At 38.2% G+C, this 27,665-nt stretch overlaps 3 protein-coding genes and 1 pseudogene across 3 annotated transcripts in view; all 4 read right to left on the minus strand.

Moving 5' to 3' along the window:
• Window positions 1-27,665, minus strand: part of LOC113669106 (uncharacterized) — a 388,759-nt gene that overhangs the window by 64,946 nt on the left and 296,148 nt on the right. The window lies entirely within an intron of this gene.
• On the minus strand, window positions 2,637-7,002 carry LOC149039286 (uncharacterized). Its single transcript, XM_089184058.1, has 7 exons — window positions 6,964-7,002; window positions 6,798-6,800; window positions 5,249-6,408; window positions 5,082-5,088; window positions 4,294-4,843; window positions 3,730-3,846; window positions 2,637-2,974 (listed from the first exon to the last, which is right to left on the minus strand). The coding sequence occupies exons 1-7, from the start codon at window positions 7,000-7,002 to the stop codon at window positions 2,637-2,639; spliced, it is 2,214 nt and encodes a 737-aa protein (XP_089040184.1).
• LOC149039287 (uncharacterized) lies at window positions 14,141-16,129 on the minus strand. Its single transcript, XM_089185226.1, has one exon. The coding sequence runs from the start codon at window positions 15,955-15,957 to the stop codon at window positions 14,314-14,316; it is 1,644 nt and encodes a 547-aa protein (XP_089041352.1). The 5' UTR covers window positions 15,958-16,129; the 3' UTR covers window positions 14,141-14,313.
• LOC113682080 (uncharacterized) lies at window positions 17,674-19,499 on the minus strand (annotated as a pseudogene).

Genomic DNA, 27,665 nt, shown 5'->3' on the forward strand with positions numbered 1-27,665 from the left:
CACTCCCCGATGACTATGCCCAAGTATCACCTCCCCCCCCTTAGCAAATTTAGCCTCATTACAGAAGAGAAGGTTCACAAGCTCATCAACAGCAGTACAAATAAAAGCTGCACTCTTGACCCTATGCCAACATCCCTAGTGATAGATTGCATTTATGTGCTTCTACCAATCATAACGAAAATGATCAATTTATCCCTTGGGTCTGGGCTATTCACTGATGACTGGAAGTGTGCGCTTGTCCTCCCACTGCTGAAGAAGTCTGGGCTAGACCTTCTATACAAAAACTACAGACCTGTCAGCGACCTGCAGTATGTTTCAAAGCTGACTGAAAGGATGGTGTTTGAGCAAATACACACCCATATGATGACTCATTCACTATATCCTGAGTTTCAGTCTGCATATCGTAAAAATCATAGCACGGAAACGGCTCTTGTTAGAGTCACGAACGATATTCTCATGAAAATGAACATTCAAGAAGTCACCTTGCTGGTCATGCTCGATCTTAGCGCCACTTTCGATACGTTAATCATAACATCCTCCTTACTAGTCTGAATGAGGAGCTTGGGATATGCATATTGGCCTTGGAATGGTTCAGGTCGTATCTGGCGAAAAGAGGTCAGCGAGTCTCCATTGACGGATCTCTTTCAGAGCGCTTTAGTCTGGAGTGTGGTGTCCCACAAGGGTCAAGTCTGGGCCCCCTGCTTTTTCTCATCTATGTATCCAAGCTATTCAGGGTAGTTGAGGATCAACTCCCACATGTGCATTGCTATGCCAACGACACACAGATTTATCTGAGTTTCAAACCTATTAGTAACACATCCCAGGAAGATGCAGTCCGTGCGATGGAATGTTGTATTGAGAATATCAGGCGCTGGCTGATCCATGACAGACACCTTCTTAATGACGATAAGACTGAGTTTATTATTATTGGAACTCGCCAGCAGCTTAACAAATTGCAGGCTATGAATATTAAAGTAGGTGGTTCAGAGAGAAAACCTAGCTACCAAGTTAAGAACCTTGGAAGCTAGCTTGATCCAAACCTGAATATGCGCCACCATATCACTAATGTATGTTAGGCAGGTTTCTTCTACTTGCATAATATTAGACGCATTAAGATGTATTTATCGAGAGATAGCTTACTCACCCTGGTACACGCATTCATCACGAGCAGGTTAGATTATTGTAATGCTTTATTGGATGGCCTTCCCAAAGAGCAAATAGCTAAGTTACAACCTGTGCAAAATGCCGCCGCTAGACTAATTATGGATATCGGGAAATATTCTCACATTACTCCAGCACTCTATGAGTTACACTGGTTACCTGCGCCAGCGCGTATACATTTTAAGATTCTATTATTAGCTTTTAAAGCCATTCACGGCCTCGCACCCGCATATATTAGCGATCTTTTGGTTATCAAACACAAGTCCTCGTGCAATCTTGGATCTAACTCAGGTATTTTATTAGAGCCACCAAGAGGTAAAATGCTGGCAAACCTGGGTGAACGTGCATTTCAGGCGGCTGCACCGCATCTATGGAATGAACTACCATTGCAATTACGCAGTATTGGATCTGTATAAATTTTTAAGAATTCAATTCAGACTTTTTTTTCAGGCAATTCTCTCAATAGTGGTTAAGTTATGAATTGCATATTGCCAAGTTAACTGTAATATGTAATTACTTTTTGAATTAGTTGAGATTTTAATATTTAGAGACACTAACTGTAAAGCGCTATTGATCTGTCATTGTAAATAGCACTCTATAAGAAATAAATTATTATTATTATTATTATTATTAAAACAACTATTATGTATTTTTACGGCATGTCAACTCAATACCATCTTTAGCCAAAGTAGAGAATAGGACAAAGCCAAATTTGGATTGATCTACAGTTGACTCTTGCCTTCAGACATCTCACTACCGCAGACAAGAAATGACTGAAATAAACTCCCTTTATTACAGACTCTTGCTATTACGGAAATGCAGACGCTCTCCAGCCCCCCAGTATGACATTTCACTTGTTTTTTTCTCTCGCTATAGCAGACACTGAAACACTTCCTCAAAAATCCTGACACAAATAATTTATAGAAAAACATTATGATTAAGGAAAATGAACAGACCATTCTTCAATTAGGTGCGGACATGAGAATTTCCTGCTTATGGTCAGATCTTTTTGCAGTTCATGAGGCCATGTTAGAAACTTTATATTCGAGTAGTTACATGTTGTTTGATATGTTTGGAAAGAAAACATTTTTTTTCTCATACCCCATTACTACAGACTCTCACTATTATGAACACTAAATGTCTAAAGTAAGAGCAGTTGACTGTACTTGGAAAAGTAACAACTGACACAGCTGCTAAAATAATTGAAGGGCATTCTATTTATTACCTAAAAATTTTAATTTTGACTAATCCCTAGCTTCCGAACATCATTTCACTCACCTTTCTTTTCCTGAAATTTCCCAGTGTTGTGTCTTACTTCCCATTTTTTTTTGTGACTAGAAGTCAACAGTACATTGGAGGGTGAAGTACCTAAGGGGAAAAGTACAAAATATGTGAGTTGATTTCTGATTTTAAATCATTTAATCATCTAATTAGCACTTCATTTAGTTTGTTCCATTTAGTTTTGTACAAAAGATTTAATTACTCAACAATTCACCTCCATGACCTCCCGCTTGAAGGACACTTAACAGACTTTTGTGCAAAAAGCTGTTAGGCAAACAGTCAAAGCAATTTCCTTCTGGTAAATCGATTTCTTCTTGACACTCAGGGCATCGGAATTTCCCTTGTCTCTGGCTCACTCTTGCATGTCTCTCTAAACACTCACAGCAAAATGTATGAAGACATGATATAATTTTGGGCTCAGTGTAGGTATCCAGACAAATTGAGCAAGTAACTTGTTTCTTGAGATTCATGCGTAGCTCTTCTAGTTCTTTTTCAGGATCAAAGGTGGAAGATCCATGATGAGGCAGCATGTCTAAAAATAAAGTTATACAGAGAAAAATTAGCATTTCTACTGATAAATAGTTAGAAACAGGCATACCAACTAATAGTTGAGGATAGATTTAAAAAAGCTGTTCAAAACATCAATTTGATGTACACATATATACCCCATATATATCATTTTAATTCCACAAACCAACTTAAATTCCCTTTAACATAAGTAGAGAACAAGGCACAATTTCATTTGTAATAATTTACATTACTTCACTTTATTTACAGCAATATTAGTATTCACCCTTATTACCCTTATTAAGGAAAACTAAATTGGGTTTAACTTTCTTGAAAATTAATTTTTTTAATGAGAACTGAAAGTATTTCAAATAATTGTCAGTTTAGTTTTACCCTCCCAAGAGCACACTTTTTTACACTTGACATAATAGCTGTGAACAAACTGAACATTATTTACTTTGGAAATTAATTCAAACTGACCCTCCTGTTCACCTTTCCTTCCCTGCCCTTCCTCCATAAGTTCTTTTCCCTGACCAGTAGTGGGTATTACAGTGAGGGGTGAAGTACCTTAAAGAAAAAAGAGCACAGAGAGATTAGCATTCACAGCCTTTCTTCAGATATGCTGTATGTTGTTTCCCATGACTTGTACTCTTTAAAATAATACTAATGCTACATTATTGCAAAGAGATAATTCTTCAAAGTTTTGTCAAATAATAAATTTTTATTACTGTTCACAACAACTCTCCGCAATAACTTAATACATCTCTTAATTTTTTTCACCTTTCATTTTCTCTGTCTCAACAATCTTTGTCTTCTGTTCCCATTTTTTTAGTTCTTCTTGTTTTTGTGAACTTTCACTAGTTGAACATGTGGAGTGGAATTCAGATGATGAAGCACCTAAAATCAGATTTCAAATAAAACAAATAATAAGGCAATCACTAAACACTGACATTAAAACCCATAAAACACACCTCAAATTGTTTTTATAAACCCCACACACAAATATGGGTAACATTTTCTGTTATAGCTCCTCCAACAAAAACCCTGCCATTTTATATTTTGGCTTGTTTTATTTCATTTATATCTGGGGCAAATGCAAATACAACCAGACAGAAAGGAAAATATAGGAAATGTCTTGAAAACAAATCACTTTTAGCTGCCGATTGTCATGGCTTACATAGTCAGCATGAGCTTATTCATGAGGCAATTGATCAAAGCCTGGACCCCTCTATTTATGTGTGTTAACCCTATGGTGCACCATGTTGCACAAGTGATGCATTGTGTTTTTAATCATTTCAAAACATTTTCCCAAAGGACCAGGCCTTTTTCATTCCTTCAACTGACCTCTGAGTACATCCTTCTCCAGGAAGTACAGTTTGTATGCATTGTACTCTTCTATGTCCATTGTTGTTTTCAGCTTCAGTTCTGCCAGGTTAAGTTCCTTCATGATCTTTTCAGTCACAAAACAATCGCCAACCATCTTATCCAAAAGACCACATAAGTAATCTTCCCATAATTTCTCCAAGCTCTTGAGAGAATTGCACTTTACCGTTATCACCAAACTTCCTCGAGAAACACCTGTAATGAGAACCTTCATCTTTTGTAAGTATTCGTGAAACTCCTTGCGTTCATCCCTGCTCTGTGGTGGTGTAGTGTCAAGGTAATTCATAGCAATTAAGCACAGGACTTTCTCTTTAAGCGGTTGGAGATCTTCCAAATCTGTATCAGACTGTCTTTTCCTCTTTACGCCTGAAGCTGTGGATGCCTTCTGATATCCTGCAAACTCCAGAGCTGAAGCTGAAGCTGTACTGTACGCATCATGATCTGCAAGTTCCACATGTTCCACGTCAATTTTAATGTTTAATTTTTGATCTGTTGATTTAGAGCAAAGTGTCTAAGTTCAAATTATACTTCAAATGCACTTGAAACCATTAATATCACATTAAACTTCAAACATATTGGATGATAGTCTACTTTCAGGTTCTTGTTATTAAAGGGCTGTTACACCAGTGTTCCTTTGTGCAAAACCTGAAATCACACAGCAATCTTCCAATTGAATAATACCCAGTTCACAAATTGTTCTTACTGTTCATAACAATGGCCATAACCACCAACTTACAGCCTTGGATTACCAGTTTTCTTAAATACAAATTTGTCACATTCCATAAGACTACTGTCCTATAGCATTCATAAACAACTGCTAACCTGTAAATTGAAAATTTAACACAGAACATGTGAGCTTTGTCATTATTTCAAATTTGATTAAAACTTCTGCATTCCTGATGCAAGGTGAGAAAACTTACCAAATACAAGATTGCACATCCTTTTAACAAGGAGATCACAAGGCTCCTCCCAGCTGAACTGTTGCAAATAGTTCCCACGAAGAATCTTAGCCTCTGCAAGTCGTACATTCCTTTTTTTGTTACGCACAGCCTTTATTGCTCTTGCCCAGTCTGCAGGATCCTCTGAATCCACTATACACTGTGACCCATTAGGCACCTCCCTTAGGGCTTCTGCAATTCCTGAGTTACCACTGACAAGTACTGGAAGACCAGCAGATAAGGCTTCAAGAGCGCTTAACCCGAATCCCTCAGTTTTTGAGGGCAATATAGCAATATCCACCACAGAGAATAAGTTGGCTAATGTTTCCCTGTTTTCATCAAAGCTGCAGATAATTAGCTGACCACGGCCAATACCACACTGAAGTAACTTGTCTGCTAATTCATCTTCTTTTCCTCTCTGTTTGGAAGCAAACTTGAGTTGGTAAGATTTATCCTTTAGGTTAGCAATAGCTTTCCCTGCAATATCGTACCCTTTAACATAAAAATCTTCACTATCACCACTCTCAATTACCAGGACACAAAATGTTCTTCTTCCATCACTTGCTTGCTGGACATCTAAAAATTCAGTGAGAATGCTTGGCGTCAGGTTAAAAACATCTTGGTTTCTGAGTTGGTACCTATATGCATCAGTTAGCTTGGGGCCAATTGTTATAACTTGATCAGCCATTTCACATAGTTTTATTTCTGTTTCCTGCATTTGTTGACCTTCAGAAATGCTTTTGTACATGCCAATTTCTTCAGGGGCAGTATGTACAACTTGAATCCATTTGCAATGAGTGTAATTTGGATTATTCTTTATAAGTGGAATTTGCTGACCAAGAGCTACTCCATGCCCTACAACACAATCCATAGCATGGCCATCAGGTACACAAGCTAGCCAAAAAACTGGTTTTAAACCAGGCAGTTTAACTGGTTCAACCAGTTTAACATTGTAGCTTTCAGCATCTCTCTTGTCCTCTTCACTACACTGAGGTAAGAAGACACTGACTTCCACATTAGGATGTTTAGCCATCTGTATTGCTAGCTCTCTGTTGATGGTTGTCAAGTCTCCATTGCTTGAAGCTTTCCATTCAGTACTCAAAAGGGTTACTCTCAGTTTTCTTTCCCTAGCGTTGTCCTGTAAACACAAGATTTTTATGATTTAGGAAATTCAACTAGTTATAAAAATAATACAAAAAACTCATTTTATGAATTACTTCACTTTTGAAAGATGCTTCTTAGTTTTCAATTCTTTTAGTAACTTCACAAACTCAATAAACTTATAAGCAAAAGTTGTACAAAATTTCCATGAAACATTAAAGAACAATTGCTGTGGATATCAGGGTTAGTGTGATACATTGGTGTAATCTCATTAACTCTAAGAAGTGACCTGCATCTGTAACTTTTTGATATCATGCAAAAAATGTTACACACAAGTTTTTCCTCGTCAGATATTCAGAGTTTGGTTTTGCATGACATGGCAAACTTTAAATCATCCAATTCTAACCAACTTGTATGATCACTTACCACCTAAAAAAATGTGAAACATGAAACCTAGAACATATTTTTCATCAGCTTCAAAGTGAAAATGTTCAACAATCATCTATGTGGACTCTTAATCTTAAACTGATGTGAACTTATTTTACTCTCCTGTAATTTTTTTTCCATATCGATTTTCCTGCCTAGTTAATACCATTAATATAAAATAAAAAAGTTTTGTATCTGCAGGCATGTCATTTTCTCCTGAAGTGGCACCAGAGCGAACAAAGCAACTTGGTAGTAGCTGTGATTTTCAAAAGCAGTTGTTTGATATCCTACCTTTAATTGTCCAGACATCACAGGAACCTTAAATGTTGAATAGGAAGTTGCTAAAATGAAAATAAAAAAGATGTATTACTTTCATTACTTATTCACAAAAAAATGCCTTAAACCACTAACTGTAGATTACCGTAGTAGATGACAACTGGAAAATACTACTGCTGGCATATCACAGAGTAATCATATTGCCTTTTTGATCTAGTGAAATTTAATTGACGAAATGTATCCATGAAAAAATTTCTTCATTCTGATTAGCAAAGAGAAATGAAGTTTTCAGGTAACAATGCAGAGGAGAGGTACATGTACTTCAGTGCTAAAAAGAGGTTTTTTTAAAAAGTGCTAAAATTTTGACGAATTGTTTAGCGATTACATGCAGGGTTTGAATAATTATTCTACATGCGATTCCTGAAAATTATAATCGTTAAGAGTTGTCACATAGCTTTGTCATGTATATTAGTTATTAATATGTAGTCACAAGATGTTTGTCATAAAATCTGGAATAAATAGGCACTCCTAAATTTTGTCATACCACAAATTGCATGGGCCTTACTACAAAATTTTTTGCGAGGGACACCTGTGAAGACCTGATAGCCTTAAAGATCAAGACAATGTTACACGATTTGTAATTATGATTCAGTCTACTGTTCGTCTTAGAAAAGACGTTTGAAAATAGTAGTGATGAGTTGCTCTCAAGTATTTACCTAAATTTTTCATTTTGGGGGGGGGAATTCTGGGCATCATGCATCAAAAGCTAACATGAGTTGGCTTACCGAGACCTCATTGGTATGTTACTGGGTGAAGGTCCTGTATCTATTCCCTTCAGTGTCAGTCTGAAGCTGCAGTTCGCTGATGATCTGGATCACTTCATAGTAGCTGAAACTATTACTTATAGCCAGAAAAATAGACTGGTAAAACACCTCGCTAAACATTAGTAATACTATTTCATATCGATTTCAGGTCGATTTCCGCCTTCTGTTATCGCTTTCGGTTTTCTGATTTTTTTTAATTGGTTTATTTACTATCACGTGACAGGATGGGGGGAAAGAAAGTCCACCCTCCCACCCCTCTGATTTTGCCCAGTACGTCGCGGCTGGTTGAATCACAATGGGGAAGGAAAATCTGAGTAAGGAAGGAAATCAGTAAGTGCATGTTGGTATGTTCCAAGGGAGAAAAATTCTCGTGACTGAAGGAGGAGGACATTTTAACACATGCTGGGGAGTGAGCTGAAGAAGATGGGAGCAGTGGTTGTATTAAATGACATCTCGCGGCTGCTGGATGAAGTTGTTAACGAGCAATGGAGTGTTTTTCAGGTAGACTTGACTGGGAAATTACGCAATTTACTTTGGATTTTTTTACTTAAACAGCTCCATTCGGATCTTGCCTTTGTTCTACGCACAGACGAAAATATTAAATTTTACCATAGGGAAAATACATGGAAGTTATTTCAATTTACTGTGTCAGACACCCGGTAGCCGGTAGGAAGTATTTTCTAAAGATTCTAGAATTCTCCCATAATTTCCACTTCACCTTGCGAAGGATAATGTGATATCCTGGATTAAAGTGAATTTTTTTTCTTTTAATCTTATGATAATGTTAAGTCTCATTTTATGTCATAAGATTCATATGTATGTTTTAGGGGGATATAACAAGTATAGAAGATTTTAGAAAGATTATCAGTCATCAGATTGATGTGGTTTTTCATATCGCATCATATGGAACGTCTGGAAGAGAGCAAGTTGGTATGTTGTACTTATTGAGTGAATGGTAGGGCCAGAATAAATATATTTGACTCCAGGTTGTGGATTTATAGATGTACAGTGCTCTGTATTTAGAAATTTCTGAATCTGTGCTTGTTCCAAATTTCATGACTGAGAATGTTTAACTGGATAAATATTTCCCATTCTGGCCCAATCTTACTCTGACAAAACTGATTTTTTTAGACTGAAATCCTGTCCAATCGAAGTAGCAATACTGCTTTTTGCTTTCTGCTTTGGAAACTGGAATAAGTGGCTATATGATGGTTCATGTAGCCTAACACATTTTAATTAGTATATTACTGCCTTGGTATCTGCACACAAGTTATTTGTAATCAAGCAAGTAAGCAAGCAACAAGTTATTTCAAGCTTCTGAAAAAGTTTTAGTTTCCCTCCCACCCAAACCATTGACAATATTATTTTAATTGTTTCTTTATTTCATTCATGTTTGTAATTTATTCCTGATTACTGGACTGTTGTTGTATGGTATTTGTGAAATATCTCTGAGGTACATAATAGTTTAGTGTGTTATTTACATAGGATATATACATGTAGTAAACTGTATGGTCCCAAAACAAGCTTCTGTCTGTTGTGGTGTATAATTGTTTAATAAAAGCTGATTTTGTTCATTGATCTTTTGTTCGATCTCCAGTAGAGGAATGTTGTCTGTTAAAGTAAATGAATCAGATACTTTTTTTTATCACAAACCAGAGTGGAAGATATACTCAGATCATTTGCCTCTGATGATGAATTCCACTCAGATTGTCCAGAAACCATGCAGTCAGTTCACTGGAAACTATCCTCTTCAGGGGTAGACAAACCCAAATTAATAGATTACACAATGGACTAATTGAGTATTTTGTCAACAATATTCTGTAAAAGATTATTATTTACATTTTTTTTGTCATAATGTTATAGTTTTTGGTGTTGATGCTTTTGGAATCTTCATTGTGAGCAAAGCTGTGTATGACAAATATTTAAGGTGGCATTGTTTTTTGGTTTTTTTTTTAACTAACTGGAGGCAACATTTTTTATCTAAAACTATGAGTTTACCTTAAGTATTAAATGCCAGCTGTGTTTACATCCTTAATTGATGAATAAACGTTTTCACTCAATAGAAACACAGTAGAATTTGAGATAACACTAGTTAATTAAGCCTGGACCAATCTGCAAGGATTTAAGATTTTATTCAGTTTGGATCTGGATTGTTTTTTACCCATTTTGGTAGATGAAATAAAACAGTTAACTTTGATGGTTGCAGCCAGCCAGTGCTTGTTAAAGTAAGGGAGAAATTGATAGACTTAATTAATTGTGATACTGCATTACTGTGAAACTCAGAAAATTGTGTGTAAACACCAGAAATATTCATGCAATATATTTTTGTGTCCCAATAAGGTGTCAGAAAACCAAATTAAATTTTAAAAAAAATTATTGTCGTAAGTTTTTGATTTTGAGGGTTACTTGTATGGGTCAAACTTGAATGTGATTGGCAGGTGCTCATGTGACTTTTTAGAATCCAATTAACTTGGTTCTCAATACTTAACAGAATAATTATTGTGGCTTGCATTGGGAAATAAGAAACCCCAGAGCAACGTGCTTCACTGAAAATTTTTCATGAGGTAGAATCTACCAAGTAAATATATATTTCTTTTCTATTTGCACTGTCAGCAATGAAATTTATAGTGCCTTTAAGGTTACCTCCCACCTTCAGAGGTCACAAAAATCGATTTGAATTTGAAAGCTGAATTCATATATTTAACCCATACGTTTCCATAAAAAAAAATTTCTGAAATCTTTAAAAGCACCCAAGTTCTTTAGAAAAAACATATTTTCATATAAAAGTTATAAAATCAGGAAGGTGTCACAATCGCGGACCTGGGCGAACCCGCGGGGTAATTTTCACGGCAACCGCTCATGTTGGGGCTCGTTTTTCTTGTTGTTCCCATAATTTGTTTACATCGCGCACTTTAAAAATTCGCTCGTGGAAGCTCTTTGTTTATGGAAAAATCTTTGCTCGTGGAAAAATCAAAAGCGGAAGGAAGTCCTTGGTAAAAAGGAAAGAAAAAGAAAGCAGGCCCAAAGAAGAAAGAAAGAGTACCATTCTGTCAAGAAAAGAAAAATATTCCTTTGTAAAAGTGACTGGTACTGGCCGAGCTCCATGCTGGCGTCCAGATTTCGATTAAAGAAGTCCCCGTCGAACAAAAATTTTCCAAACACGCTGTTAAAAACGAGGTTTCCTTTTCTCTATGTTAGTACCGGCCTTGATACAAAAACATGAACAATCACTTCGAATCGTAATTTTGAAAGCAGTATGTCGATTCGTTGTCTTGCTCCTCAGCACCTTTTCCGGTTTTTCCATCTTTGCCGCGGGTTTTTCCTTTGCCTTTGACCACTTTGCTCGTTATTTTGTCCTCCTCCTCAACGTTCCACTGAGCGATGAGGTAAAAAAAAGACACGTGTCTGCAATGGGTTACTTCTCACGAGAGATCTCGTCCGTCGTTGATCCCAGGAGATCCCGTTGTCCTATTGTTTGCGGTTTCAGGAGGCGAGTAATCTCCTGGCATGGCACGAGTTGTTTGCGAACCTTTATGAGCTAACATCTCGCATCTTGGTTTTGGGAGGAATAAAACCACTTTGAGCGAATATGAAGGGTATATGGATTTGACCAATTTTTGTCAAATTTCGCCAAAACATCCTAGGAATAATGACAAACGAAAGTGTATCGAAAAATTTCGATATTTGAAATACGCAACACGACTCGCATATTTTTAGCTACAGCAACTTTAGATGCCGATATCTAGACAACCAATCAAAATATCGAAAAAAGCTTGACACACTTTTGCTGATTGATGCCTTGTGAATGAGACTGTGCAGCCAGTTTGCTCGTGCTGCGGCATCTGATACCCGATAAATTCAACAGATGAACCTTCGGTCGTTTCGCGCCTCACCGGCTCCTGACACTTCCTTTAAAAAAATCGCTTAAATTAAATCTTTATCAAAACTGCAGTTATTAACGTTGTTATCTAATATAAAGTTTCCTTGGATTTTAGTGAAACTAGCGCGCGTACGAATTTTTTCCCGTAGGATACCGGCGAAGGTGGGAAGTAACCTTAACACTATTTTTAGAATAATGGCAGTGGTAACATTATGAACATCACAGCCACACTTCATTACAATGCCGGGACACCCTCTGCAGGTCTGTAGGAATTGTAGGCAAAAAGGCTTTGCCAGCTGCATAACACGAACAAGTAGATTCATGATTAACTGTTTGGAGTATGACCCTTACGTCTTACATAATTCAAGTTTCCTATTCCAACTGCAGTGAAACCTCCATTCAGAGGACACCCTGGGACCAGAGCAAGTGTCCCCTACCTAGAGGTTGAGTTTTGCTAATAATTTATCCCCCAAAAAAAGCGTCATCTGAATTGTTATCCTTTGGCAAAAAATCTTCGTCATTAAATGATGTGCAGTATTTAAAAAAAGGTCATATTGTGAAAGGTGTTGTCATTGTGATTAGTGTACACCTAATCTTTGGGATCAGTCAAATTTTGAGTGATTAAAATGGACATTACAACCAGGCTTCAGGACCCAGAAAAAGTGTTCTAATCCCTGGAATATAGGTGTCCCTTCCTTTGAGGTAACGGATACAAAGATATTATTTGACATTTTTCTGAGACCAAAGTTTGTGTAATGAAATAATTATGAACTTTATTCGTTGTCTCACGTGTCACTTTGGATGTCGATCGCGACGTTTCGACTGCAATACTCCTAGTCTTCATCAGGCGATGAGGTCGATTGATTACATTTCGTTATTTTTAGCACATTGGTTCGCTGCTATTGGTGCTTTTCGATCCTCATTATTAATATTATTCCGGTTGTTAGATGGTGTTAGGGAATGATGATATGAGGGAACACCATCAACGTTGCGATCAACATCCAAAGTGACTCCCTCGTGAGACACGAATAAAGTTCATCTCCTACCAAAGTTTGTGTTTCCTGAATAGGGGTGTCCCAAATAATCTAAGTAATAAAAAGAAAATATAATGAAGAGATCAAGTGAGCAATCCAGCTTCCATTACTCAAGTCATGCAATTTTTCTCATGGTCTACAATTCATTAGATCTATTTTTAGGTCAAGTTAATAAAAATTAAATGCATGTTAAAATGTCATTCCTGGTGTCAGCATCGAATCCGCTGTGTTGGCAGTCAGGAGTTAGACCGATCATACTAGTTAGACTAGATGAATAGTTAGACTAGTCGGATTAGTCAGAGTAGTCAGACTGGTTAGACCCCGGGTGTTTACAGAAGTCTTAATTTTGAGGCAAAAATTTTAAATCCGACAGAGTTACAGCAGATCACTGGGTGATCTGCAATTTGCTCAATGTTATTAGTATCAGTAGCAACCAGGACAGAGTCGCTGGTAAACAAGTAGGTCTCTCGTCTTTGATGGGGCTTTGAGTCTCAGACTTGCTAAACAGTTATCAATCTACACGAGTCTTTAGGACAGGTTATCATTCATTACCTTTAGGGGGGGTCGCAAGAATTTGAATTTGGTTGTGTCACAATAAAATAATAGTTTACCTAATCCCCCTTAGGGCTCTGCAATATTCTGATGTACCCCCGCCCGCCCCCCTCCCCCCAACCGCGCACACAAACAATCACTTCATTGGTAGTCAATTCTCTATATTCCTCACTTTATACTCTGTTAGCAACGACTGATCCCCCTCCACTCCCACTGCAAACTATGTTATCTCCCAAAATCTTCCAACCCCACCCCACCCCCAGGCGAATGACCGGTCCCTTGATAAAAAGCCTTAAATGAGAATTTGACAGTTGGTGTCTAAAATGAATTGAACCTTGTATCAATGTGGAAGTCAAGAATTGGCAGGTAAAATTGACCTGGAAAGTTATGCGCAAATGGCTGACTTTGATTTCTCCTCTTTCTCTCTCATTCATTTGGAGTTGAAGGGAAATGTGTCCATTCGCTCTCGCAGTTTCCTTACCAAACCTAATTTAAGATCGTGGTGGTTCAATTCTGTGGCTGTTTTTGGACAAAAATCTTTTAAGACCCCATCCTTTTTGGCGGCACATCCCTGTAGCATACATAGGGAAGTACCCTGCCAACCCATAGATTGACTCTCAATTAGTCCGAATCAAATTGTTAGTCCGAATCAAAACTTGCTATAAGTACAAAGTATTAAATTACAAAACATCCTGCCTTAAAGACTTTCGTTTCCATATTTAAAATTATAAAATGTAGTTTGTGTAGTGTGATCGTCCGGGTGAGTGTAGTTCTGAGAAGAACTGTTTTTGGTGACTGACGTTTCGACTATCTGTGCGATAGTCATCTTCAGAGTCAAGTAAGGAATAGTTGTCAGTCGATGATGTTATAAAGTCTGGTCTGTTGAACGTGATTGGTCTGTTTAGCCGTGATGTGATTGGCTGGAAGACTCATGTAGAGTTTGTTAACAGTCATTGGTCGGTTTCGATCCGTCTGTTGTTTGTCGGTCTGTTTGTCGGTTTGTTCACGTCGTTAATGAGTCGTTTGTAAGGTGCTGGTAATTGTTGACATCTGTTGAGAGGCGTCTGTTCTAAGTTAGTGAACCAGCTTTCCAGAGTCAGTCGTTGAAAGTAGTTTGTACTGTAGGTTAAGCATTTAGCAGAGTCCCAGTCGATTCTGTGATTAGTTTGTCGGTGATGTTCAGAAATGTGATTGTTTACATCGCCATTTCTAGTAGATCGTTTGTGTTCAGTTAGTCGCGTGTTAAGGTTTCTACCAGTCTCACCAATGTAGGAGGCCTGGCAGTCGGAGCATTCGATCTTATAAATCGCTCCCTGTCTGTTGTTGGGTTCGTCTTTGTCTTTAACGTTGGTCAGCAAATGTCGTAAAGTAGTTATGGGCCTGTGAGCTACGCGAATGTTGTAAGGTTGTAGGATCCGTGCGATAGCCTCAGAAGTGCCTTTGATGTAGGGTATAGTAGCTGTAGTCGTGATAGATGTGGAGTCCCTGTTAGTTTCTGTAGTGTCGGTCACCCTGTGAGTGTTTCGTCTAATGAAGTCAGTGTTGTAGTTGTTTTTGTCAAAAACACGGTCAAGGTACTTGTTTTCGTCAGATAAACTGTCCGGTGTGTTGCAAACAAGTTGCGCTCGTCTTGTCAATGTCTTGATAGTCGTAGCTTTGTGGGAAGTCGGGTTGTAGGATGATTCGTCAAGAAGTCTGTCGGTATGCGTCGGTTTTCTGTATATTGTTGTTCGTAGTTCGTTGTTGTTTCGGCCTACCAAACAGTCGAGAAAAGGAAGCTTGCCGTCTTCTTCGATCTCCCTGGTAAACTGAATGTCGGTGTTTTGTTCGTTAAGGTGATTGTGGAAAGCGTCAATTTCGTCTTTGTGTACGGCGGTAAATGTGTCGTCTACGTAGCGTAACCAAAGCGGTATGGTTTGTCGGCAAGTTGCAAGGGCGCGTTCCTCGATGTTTTGCATCACAATTTCTGCGACAACAACGGAGACCGGCGACCCCATAGCTGTTCCGTGCAACTGCTTGTAGTGTTTCCCGTTGTACTGAAAGTAAGTCGATGTAAGGCAGAGGTTAAGTAGGTCCATAATGTCTTCTGTCGGTAATTGTAGTACATCAGTAGACTGATGGATGGCGGTTTCAGTACACTGTAGAGCCAATTGAAGTGGAATACTGGTGAACAGTGATTTCACATCAAAAGACACGAGTTTGTAGTCGTCAGGTATCTGTACGTCTTTGATAGCGTCAATAAAGTTCTCAGTGGATTGTGGTTTACGTCTCGATTTGTCAGTCAGTGGTTGCAGTATCGTCGTAAGGTATTTGGACAGTTGGTACGTCGGGGACCCACAGAATGAGACTATAGGTCGCATAGGTATCCCAGGTTTGTGTAGTTTCGGTAGTCCGTAAAGTTTAGGTGGTTGTGGTACAGAGCACCTCAGCCGATAGTAGCGTTGAGTGTCAAAGGCTGCAGTCTTTTTGAGCGTAAGTAATTTGCTGTTGAGTTTACGTTGTAGTGCTGGCGTCGGGTCACGTTTAAGTAATTCGTAAGTTTGTTTGTCGTTAACAAGTGCGTCCATTTTGTCATAGTAGTCAGTCTTGTCCATAACAACAGTAACACGTCCTTTGTCGGCTGGTAGTATAACAATTTCCTTGTCGTTTTTCAGTCGTTTCAGTGCTTGTTGTTCGTCTTTGGTTAAGTTGCTGTCAGTTATAGAGGCTGATTGTATCGTGGAAGCAATTCTACTTCTGATGTTGTCCTTGGCAGGTTCTGATAAGTCTCGTTTACTTTACGACATTTGCTGACCAACGTTAAAGACAAAGACGAACCCAACAACAGACAGGGAGCGATTTATAAGATCGAATGCTCCGACTGCCAGGCCTCCTACATTGGTGAGACTGGTAGAAACCTTAACACGCGACTAACTGAACACAAACGATCTACTAGAAATGGCGATGTAAACAATCACATTTCTGAACATCACCGACAAACTAATCACAGAATCGACTGGGACTCTGCTAAATGCTTAACCTACAGTACAAACTACTTTCAACGACTGACTCTGGAAAGCTGGTTCACTAACTTAGAACAGACGCCTCTCAACAGATGTCAACAATTACCAGCACCTTACAAACGACTCATTAACGACGTGAACAAACCGACAAACAGACCGACAAACAACAGACGGATCGAAACCGACCAATGACTGTTAACAAACTCTACATGAGTCTTCCAGCCAATCACATCACGGCTAAACAGACCAATCACGTTCAACAGACCAGACTTTATAACATCATCGACTGACAACTATTCCTTACTTGACTCTGAAGATGACTATCGCACAGATAGTCGAAACGTCAGTCACCAAAAACAGTTCTTCTCAGAACTACACTCACCCGGACGATCACACTACACAAACTACTGATACTCCTGGGTTCAAACCATTTACTTTATTATAAAATGTATATGTAAATTATTTTTTTTGAGAGTTGTAACTTCTAAGACAGCAACTTCTCATCTTTTTAATTAGAAAACACCTACATTACATTTCTACTTATTCTATTAAACTGAAAAACGGATTAAACTATCACAAAAACTGCAATACCCATAAAATAATTTCGTACAAAAGTAATTTGAAGAGTATTACTTAATTCTGTTTTTGACAAAATCATCAGCTAAGGTGAAAAAAAAACATAAGTTAGAGTATAAACTTTGCCTAAATGATTTCCTAAGTTAAGTCTGATTAAACTAATTTGTAAATCCGCCTCAGAGAACTAAGTATACAACAAAGGAGAGCACTTTCAATTAAGCTGTTACACAGTATCTTTAAGACGACTAACAAAAAAATATCATTTGCTATTAAAATTAAACGCATTCTTATCTTTTTTGTACGTCACTAGTTCACGGAAATGTTCAAATTTTGTCTTTCAGAAGAATAACTACTTTATAAAAACATAGTTCAATATTCTTAGCTTCCTACGGACCTCTTACACATAATTGCATCTACGCTTCCTGAAAAAGACTCACCTAGCTACTGTATTTTAACCTACTTTCTGAAACGAACTTAACATGAACAAAAGATCAATGAAGGTTTAATAATAGTTTGTCTAACGATGCCATTAATTGTTGATGGCGACGTTTTGTCTGCCACACCGAGAGTCGTTTAGAATACACAGTTTGATCGCCATTTCATGAGGAGTCAATAACTTGAGATAACCTACCAAACTATTATTTATCCAATCAAAAAACAAGCGTCAAACAATAATTCTATCATTCATAAAAATTACATTTTGATTGACATGCGATAAGTAACGAGAGGAGACTATCCGAGCTTTTATGCCTCTGACTTCATGGAATGGCAAAGTACCAGGCCTTCTCTGACTTCCCAGTCAGTGCCAGTTATCGCTTCAAACAAACACTGTTTGCCCACGTCTGTTATATTCCGATTTCTTCGCAGGTTTAAGCACCGTAGTTTACAGTAGGTATCAGTTAAGGCTTTACACAAGTACTTTATTGCTTCATCTCCTAATTTATTGTAACTGATGTCTGAGCTCGTTAATGCACAGTTCTTGTTGGTCAAAGCTTCAGGTAAGTCTTTTAATACTCCATCTCCTAATCTGTTATGACTGACATTTAAACTGGTTAATGTACAGTTACTGCTGGTCTACAAAGTAAACAAGAGCGTCATTCCTTCTTCCCCTAGCTCATTGCAACTGACATTTAAGTTGTTTACTGACCTGCAGTTAGTGCTGATCAGTGCATCACATAAGTGTTTTAATCCTGTTTTTCCAAAAAAGGTTCCTGTGACGGTCAAATTGGTCAATTTGCAGTTAACACTGATGAGCACGTTACACAAGTGTATTAATCCTTCATCTCCTAACCTATTGTCACTGATGTTTAAGCTGGTTGAACAGCAGTCATAACTGATCAGCAATTCACACAGGTGTTTTAATCCTTGACTTTGCAAACCAATGTCATTCAGTGTCAAGCTGTATAGTTCACTCTGAGTAACCGCTGTAGTCATCAGATATCCGACTGCTAGAGAGGATCATACTGGTTACTTTCCAGTCCCTGTTGGTGATCGCTTTACACAGTGTAACCAAACCCGGGTCGTACTGTGTTGGCCACGCCTTCAATATGCCTGAACTTGAACTGTATAACGGTATACTAAACATCTCCTCGTCCTCGTCCTCGTCCCACACTTCATGATACCAGTCCCATGACAGTTTACGTGTAGATAGCTTATCCATAAACAGCAGCGCCACTTGCCATGCACCTCCTCTTATGTGAATGTGAAGAGATGTTTTCAATTTGTATTTATCCACTGCTTCACGAAATTTCAATTGGAGTACTAAATGATTAAAATAAATAGAATATCAGTATTTTACCTGATAACATAATTGCGAAAAAATCACCTTTGCAGAGTTTTTTGTTTTTGCTTTGTCTCAAATCTGACAAACCACAAAAAATACCTCGGCAAATTGGTGATTTGAATATGAAGAGATTTTTCAAAAAAAGCAAAATACTGAGTCAGAATATATTAGTTAGAACGGGAAGGAATTTTAATACATTAGACACTTTCCCAATATTTGAAAAACAGAACAAAAATTACGTCATTCAACCAAGCGCTTTGAGATTACCTTAAACAACTAAGTGTCAAGATTGCAAAGGTAGCCGACAGCAAAAATTGAACAAAAGACCTTGAGATACTCTTAGTTGGTACAGATACTCTGACTGATCAAAAAACCATCGCAAATAGTTTCAATCGATATTTCATATCGGAAAATTTGACTTATCCTCTTAACTTCCTGAAAGTTGATAGGACAAAGAATTTCGTGCAGGCATCAAATGCATTAAAGTTAAAAATCTCTTGTTGGAATTATGAGTCTGTCCAAGAGGGGACCGGGTAGGCGTGACACATGCCATCTCACCTAAGTTATTCAAGAATCCACAGTAGTTCGGGTTCCCAGATAATCCCTGGGGTATTAGAGCCCCCACATCAACTCCCTGGGTAAAAGCTAAAATTAGCTGGAAAAATGCACTTCCAACGAATCTCTGCAGAGGAAATTTTAAAATACGTCGATAGACTACGCCACTGTTGCAAAAAGACTCTTTCCAAAATATGAAGAGGTACAGGATGGTGGGCATCAAAGCTTTGAACAACTTTCCTTTGAATCTTTTGGGACGAGAGCTTGAAAAGTGTAAAATACAGAAAAGAGCTTTTTTTAAATGGGACAGTCTCAAAAACACAGTTCTCCACAATTTCCATCAGAAAAAAATATTTACTTATTTCCTGAGTGGGAGGGCCGGACGGAAAATATTTGAGTCGACGTCATGACGGACCAAGCGCAACGACGTCCGTGCGCCATGACCGAGTGCCAAATTTCTTCCCTTCCGGCTCAAACAAACTCAATCAAAACGAATTTCACTATATATGGCCACTAAGTGTCGAAAATTCGAAAATTTTTTTAAACCTCAATAGGACGCGATAGAGGGGCGCACGCAAAAACCACAAAAAAGCCACAAAAAACGATTCTACAATACATACTTTTTTTTTTTTTAAGTTTTTGCAACAAAACTTAAAGGAAACAGCTTTTACTACGGTTTTCTATGGGATTCAGCCACCTAGCTAGTCATCTAAGGATGTTGGAAGGTTTCATGTGGCAGCATCTCAGCCCCAAGTTGCCATAACTGGTTGGCAAGGGACGTTAAACAACCCACGCACTTTTCGTAAAGAGAAGAGGACGTAGCTCACGCTGTTGTGGTCTTGTCTTGATTCCGAAATTGGGGGCACTTGCAATACTTCCTTCCAATGTTTGTTGCCATACAATGTTGCTCATTGGAGATATTTGCGATTAAAAAACCCTAATTTTTTCCTTTTTTAACTGCTCTAAATTGGCAGAAGTTATATCAAATTACCCCAACTTTAAGGAATTGTTTCCTTAAGGTATCAAACAACCATTGGACAAAATAAGATTAAGATCCACGCATTCTGTTAGTGTGAGAGAGATCCGTTGGAAGGCATTCGATGTGGGGGCTCAAATACCCTAAGGATTAGCCGGGAGCCCGAACCACTGTGGATTCTTGAATAACTTAGTGACTCTCATAAGCTGTGAAAGTTTGAAAGAAATCGGTGAGATGACATGTGTCATGCCTAACTGGTCCTCTCGCGGACAGACTCTTAAAAGCCCATAGAAGCTTCAGCCCCGACGACATTTATCCAGGCAAGAACCTTTAAATGTAGCATTAACTCCCTAGCCTCGCCCTTATACTCTTTGTTTAATAATTCATTCAAACTAGGTATCATTCCGAAAGCCGGGAATGTAGCTGCTTGTTTGTTTGTTTAATTTTTGAAAACAGCTCGGTGTTATTCTGCTTTCCATGAAAGGAGCCCAAATCAAATCGGAGAACTACAGACCTCTATTGTCAGTTAATTTTCAAGAGGATCGAAGGGAAGTCTAAGGCTAAGCCCAAGCAGTTGGTTTTATGAAAGAGTGTTCCTGCCTTCCAAAATTACTCAACACTTTCCCACAAAGAGCCCTGAACCAGGCTCTTGCGCAAGCCATTTAAAGTTTTGCGTTTGACCAGGGAGGGAGTTACTTCTATTCATTCTCGGCCAAATACAAACGGGAAATGAACCTTCATGTCCAAATAAAACGGATACGTGTATTCCAGCTCGTGTTCCCTTCATTAAGAGGGTAATTTAGTGTTAACAACTGGGTTGAAAACGTAAATTAGCCACCGTAAAGAGTAAAAAAGCTGACGTTTCGAGCGTTAGCCCTTCGTCAGAGCGATAGTCGTCTAGTGCTCTGACGAAGGGCTAACGCTCGAAACGTCAGCTTTTTTACTCTTTACGGTGGCTAATTTACGTTTTCAACCCAGTTGTTAACACTAAATTACCTTCTATACTCTCCCACCGACGCAGCACCACAGTTTCTTTAGAAACTTACCCCTTCTTCCCTTCATTAAGGCTTTGTTGACAGATTCAGTAAAAGCGAGGATTGAAAACATAAAACAACATTTATTACATTCGAATTCAACAGCAGTCCTTGTAAATATTTAATGTCCTTGGTTAACATACTTCGCAGTTTAGTGTGGTTCTTTCCAAAATATAAAATATATATATGTAAAATATGAGATTTTGGAACCTTGAAATATTATCAATCAGACGACATTCTGAACTATTATAGTAAATTGAAAAAGAGATTATACATTATAAGGACTACGTAACCCGTAAGACACTTTCTTATCATTAGTATGTAATTTTAGAGTAATACATAACTCTGCTCTTCATAAAATCATCAGCTAGGATGAAAAAAAATTACAAGTTAGAGTACAAGCTTTGCGTAAATGACTTACTAGGTAAAGTCCAAATAAACTCATTTGGACGAGTATACAACACCTACATTTGGCTTCGAAAACGAACAAGGCAGAACAAAACATTCCTTTTTGTTCAAGTATATTGCAATTAAGCTTAAACATTATACCCTTGGAGTCTACCCACTAAAAATACGAAAGCCTCTAAATATTGAGGATATGTTGTTACTTATTACTGATTTATACGTCACTAATTCACGTAGACTTTTTAAAAGTTTTCTTTTAGAAAATAACGATATTCATTAAATAGGTTATCAAAATATAATTTAATATTTTGGCATCTTTTTACAGCTAAATCACCAGTATAACCAATTCCCTGTAGCGCAAAACTTTTTGTTACAAAAGGTATAACATTATTGCCAACAGACCCGTTATACGAAATTGCAGCTGCATTTGTAGTCTATTTTTTTAAACAGTGGAGTTCGTTTATCGAATAATGAATGTTTAATAATCGTTTGAGTCATGATACCGAGTCATTTCTAAACTCTTGATCGCGATGTTTCGACTGCCTCACTGCTGGTCATTTTTAATACTCCGTTCAACAAGTGATAGTAACTAGAAGGTCAGTTATCTAATTAAGCACCTTGAACAGTAATCTCTAAGTTGTCATTTATAAAAATGGAATTTATTTCATGACAAGCGAAACGTAACAGGAGGAACCTGTCAGGTCTCTGTGACTCTGACTTGTTACTTGGCCTACTTTGTAGTTGAACGGGAAAGTTGTGCTCCTCTAACTTCCCAATCAGTACCAGTTAACATTTGAGACAAATATTTTCTGCCTTTATCAGTTACATTCCGATTTCCGTGGTAGTCTAAGCTTCGTAGTTTGCAGTTGGTATCAGTCAAGGCCTTACACAGGTGCTTGATTCCTTCATCTCCAAATTCATTGTTGCTTATGTCTAAACTTGTTAATGTACAGAATCCCTTGGTTAAAACCTCAGACAATTCTTTGATTCCTCCATCTCCTAATCTAATAAGACCGATTTTCAATTTGGTTAACACACAATTACTGCTGGTAAGTGCATCGCACAAGTGTTTAAATCCGTTGTCTTCCCACCGAATGTGACTGGCGTTTAAGCTTGTTAATCTGCAGTTAACGCTTGTTAGCGCGTTACACAAGTGCATGATTCCTTCGTCTCCTAACCAATTGTTACTGACGTTTAAGCTGGTTAATGTACAGTTAACGCTTGTTAGCGCGTTACACAAGTGCATGATTCCTTCGTCTCTTAACCAATTGTTACTGACGTTTAAGCTGGTTAATGTACAGTTAACGCTGGTTAGCGCGTTACACAAGTGCACGATTCCTTCGTCTCCTAACCAATTGTTACTGACGTTTAAGCTGGTTAATGTACAGTCAATGCTGGTTAGTGCGTTACCCAAGTATACGATTCCTTCGTCTCCCCAGCTATTCTCCCTGACGTTTAAGGTGGTTAATCCGCAGTTAACGCTGGTTAGCGCGTTACTCAAGAGCACGATTCCTACGTCTCCTAACTTATTGTGACTGACGTTTAAGGTGGTTAATCTGCAGTTAACGCTGGCTAGCGCGTCACGCAAGTGCATGATTCCTTCGTCTTCTAACATATTGTGACTGACGTTTAAGCTGGTTAAATGGCAGTTAACGCTGGTTAGCGCGTTACTCAAGAGCACGATTCCTTCGTCTCCTAACCTATTGCGACTGACGTTTAAGGTGGTTAATCTGCAGTTAACGCTGGCTAGCGCGTCACGCAAGTGCATGATTCCTTCGTCTCCTAACATATTGTGACTGACGTTTAAGCTGGTTAAATGGCAGTCACTAATGATCAGCGCTTCACACAGGTGTTTTAATCCTTGATTTTGTAAACCATTGCCATACAGTGTCAAGCTGTAAAGTTCACTCTGAGGAAGCGCTGTACTCAAGTTCTTCAAACCTTCGTCAGATATCTGACTCCTTGAGAGAATTAATCTGGTTACTTTCCAATCCCTGTTGGTGATCGCTTTACACAGTGTTATCAAATCAGGGTCGTACTCTGTTGGCCACCCATACAATATGCCTGAAATTGAACTGTATATCACTTCATTAGACACTTCCTCGTCCTCGTCCTCGTCCTCGTTATAAATTACACGAAAGCAGTACCATGGTTGTTTAGATATAGAGAGCTCATCCGTAAACAGCAGCACCACTTGCCATGCACCTTCTCTGATGTGAATAGTGAGGAATGCTTTCAATTCGTCTTTATCCATTGCTACACGTAATTCCTCCAAGGCACGAGGTGATTGGAGTACTAAAGGATTAAAACAAAAGAATATTAATTTTTTTAACTTGAAAACATTACAGCGAAAAAACCTAACTTTACATTGTTTTTGTCTAAAAACTGACAAACCACAGAAAATACCTCGGCAAATTGGACACAAAAATAATTTCGAGTCTCCACGTTTCGACTTATTGTTGAATCATCCCAAGTCAAAGGAAACCAGTTGGGAAAACAAGGAGACGGACAGTATGAACAATAAAATGTCGTGCGATACCAAAAACATTAAGCCAAACCTTTTTTCTTCCTCTTTTCCAAGTCTTAAAATGTCAGCAAATCATTTGAGAAGTTGTAAATCATTGTCATAAGGTTTTATTCCAATATTATCTTTTCCCTCACTAGTAATCTAAAACTCTGCAGTCGAAAATGCCTGCGAGAGAAGTTGCTGGTGTTGTTTTTTTCCAAATCTGGTTTTAAAGTTTCAGAACATTTTCAAGAACACGAGAAAAAAATTGTTTTCGCTTTGCAAACATAACAACGAAGTATTCGTGTTGATAAATTGAAAGAGACGTCTTTTTCGTGAGAATACGATCATAAAGTACTTAGGTTACACCACATAAGCGACCAGTCTTAACATCAGAATTCTATGCACTTATGGACTGAGTAGAAGGCTCATGTGGGTCCAGCTTGATCTTACTCAGTCAATCAGATTTTTATTTCATGAACGCCGCTCTTCTCATTTTACTTCCTTCTCACGTGGACGCACGCTTGGCTTTGCAGCTTTTCATGCCCCTGCCAGCGCAACCGCGCACGGCCTTCATAAAAGGGTTCATTTATAAATCTTTTTTTTTCCTTTTTAGGAACGGGCATCAGACCGCGCAGGTCATTTGATGATTATATAAAGGTACCAGGTCTACAGAGAATGAAAAAACCCCAACACAAGATCACAAATCTGGGTTAAAAGAAAAATTCCTTGACCATTACACAAACCTAGCATTTCTCAATAGTCTTACCACCGAATATAGATAACTGGACATATGTTTCAAAGCCAATACAAGGTTATTTTAACAATGTTAAGTACCTTGCTTGCGGAAGTGAAGTTTGGCTGACTCATTTAATAAGTAGCTGACATAGTTCTGGAGTTCCTCGGGTAAACTGACATCAAACTTCGCCAGTCCTGATCTAATGGTCGGATACATGGCGTTCTCTAATGCTATCATGAAGGACACAAAAAGACACAAACTATTTTAGTACTTAAGGTCACATTCTCAGCTCAGAGAAATTATTAAAATGAGGAACTACTAAAAAGACAACGTAAGAGTCAATGTTGTCATTAACTGTGAAAGATCACAGACAAGCTTGGGGTCAAATTTAAATTTGTCATTTAAAGATACCACCAACACGTTTTGTCGATCGTTTCCGAAATGGAACATTCATGCAAAAGTTCTTTAATGCACCAGCTACACGAGGGTCTCAATGGGGCGATGGCTTTTATGGCTAACGGTTAAAATTTTGGCCATGTTAGGGCTAACTTTTTCTTGTTAAGGAGTTAAAAAGAAACATTTCTTTGGTTAACTCTTTGTAATCTAATGTTATAGTTGAGGGAAAGGAGAGTTTGTCGAAAATTATCGCCCCGTGTCGTTACTTCCAGTGATCCCTAAAGTTCAGGAGCGGTGTGTGGCCTCGCGCCTTGTCTCTCACGTTGAGAAGATCTTGTATCCTTTTCAACATGGTTTTCAAAAGGTCAAGTCTTGCGTTACTCGGCTTATTGAAGTATTCTATGATATTGGTCATGCACTGGACCGCGGGCTAGAATCAAACATAATTAACTTGGACTTTGCCAAGGCTTTCGATTCTGTGTGCCCGGCAAAGCTCGTGTTGAAGCTAAAAACGTTTGGAATCGATGATCCCCTACTCGCCTGGTTTTACTCATACCCAACTGGAAGGCGTCAAAGAGTGGTTATAAATGGAACTTTCAGTAATTGGACTGGCGTTGGGTCAGGTGTACCCCAGGAGTCACTTCAAGGACCGATTCTCTTTTTATTATTTGTAAATGACATGCCAAATGTAATTAATAGTGCGACGCTGGCTATGTTTGCTGACGATTCTAAATGTTATAGGATCATAAATAATGATGCTGATTTTTCGAAATGGCAGTACGATTTAGTTTCACTTACAACTTGGTCCTTGTCAAATGAATTGTATTTTCAGCCTACAAAGTGCAGTAATCTGCGTATATCTAGGAAGCGTATTAGTTCATATCGTAGCTATAGTATAAATGGTATAGATGTGGAGGTTGTCTCTACTGAAAAAGATTTGGGGGTAGTACTCGTAAATGACACCTCTCGGAAGGATCATATACTCATGATAGTTGCTAAAACAAATAGGTTACTGGGCTTTATTAGAAGGAGCTGCGCAGGAATTGTTGGCAGTGTTCCGCCGTTGCGTCTTTACTGTTCATTAGTGTGTTCGCACTTTTGCTATTGCTCTCAGTTATGGGCACCTCAGTCTGTTATCAGCAATTCATTCTTAGTTAAAAATGTGCAAACAAGAGCTACACGCTTTATACTAAAAAGAAATAGTAGTAACTTATCTTATAAGGATCGCTTAATCTCGACTTAGTTTTCTTTTTTAAATGTCTTCATGGTCATATTGATCTAACTTGTTCATTTAATTACTATTTTTCCTTTGTTAAGAGACAGATGCGTCAAGCGTGCTCAGGGCTGAACTTTAAGATTAATAAAAATCATACATCAACATTTCGGGACTTCTATTTTAATAGGATAGCAAATTTGTGGAACAATATACCTAATAATGTTAGGCAGGCTGAGTCTATTGACTCTTTTAAGCGTAAACTTAAGTCGTTTTATTTCAAGAGACTTTTCAACGTTTTTGATGGAGACTACTTTCTTACCTTTAAAATGATTTGTCCTAAATGTCGCCGGGTAAATACCCTTGTTGCGTGCACTTGTTAAACAGCCTATTTAGTCTATTCATATTATTAAGTTATTTTAGGAGGGGGTTGGGTTGGAGCTTAAACATAGTATGGGACTTATGTCCTATTGTTTTTGTTTCGGTACTGCTTTGTACAAATCCTTAAATCAATAAATAAGTTAAGGATCTTGGAATTCACATCAAATCAAATCTATCATGGAGCCAAAGCAAACAGCGTGCTCCGATTTATAAGTCGAACAAAGGGCCCCAGGAATCCTAAATTGTTCTCGAAATTTTACATGAGTTTAGTACGTCCAATACTTCAGTACTGCTCTCCAGTGTGGTCTCCACACCTCAAAAAGGACTCGGCTATTTTAGAGAAAGTACGACGCAGAACACCTAGATATGCAATCAGAAACATTGCCCGAGATATGTCATATGAAGAAAGCTTAAAGGTCCTTAAATGGCTAACTCTACATCAGAGAAGATTATTTTCTGCGCTTACTGAGTGCTTTAAGACGGCTAACAGTCTTAACGAGCTAAACCTATTTGAGTATTTTACATTTGCACATGATTCTCGACCATTAAGAACCAACCATCGCCATAAACTTAAACCATTGCCCGCAAAGCTAAACAGTTTTAAGTATTCTTTCTGTGCAAATATAGTCAATGAAGGGAATAATTTACCTAAAAAAGTTGCAGAGGCAGAAACTCCGAACATTTTCAAGAACAGAGTCAGACGCCATTTTACTAATGTTTTAGGAAATTTTTAACT

The sequence above is a fragment of the Pocillopora damicornis genome, chromosome 10 (assembly GCF_964200805.1).
Source record: "Pocillopora damicornis chromosome 10, jaPocDami1.2, whole genome shotgun sequence".
NCBI classification, from domain to species: domain Eukaryota; kingdom Metazoa; phylum Cnidaria; class Anthozoa; order Scleractinia; family Pocilloporidae; genus Pocillopora; species Pocillopora damicornis.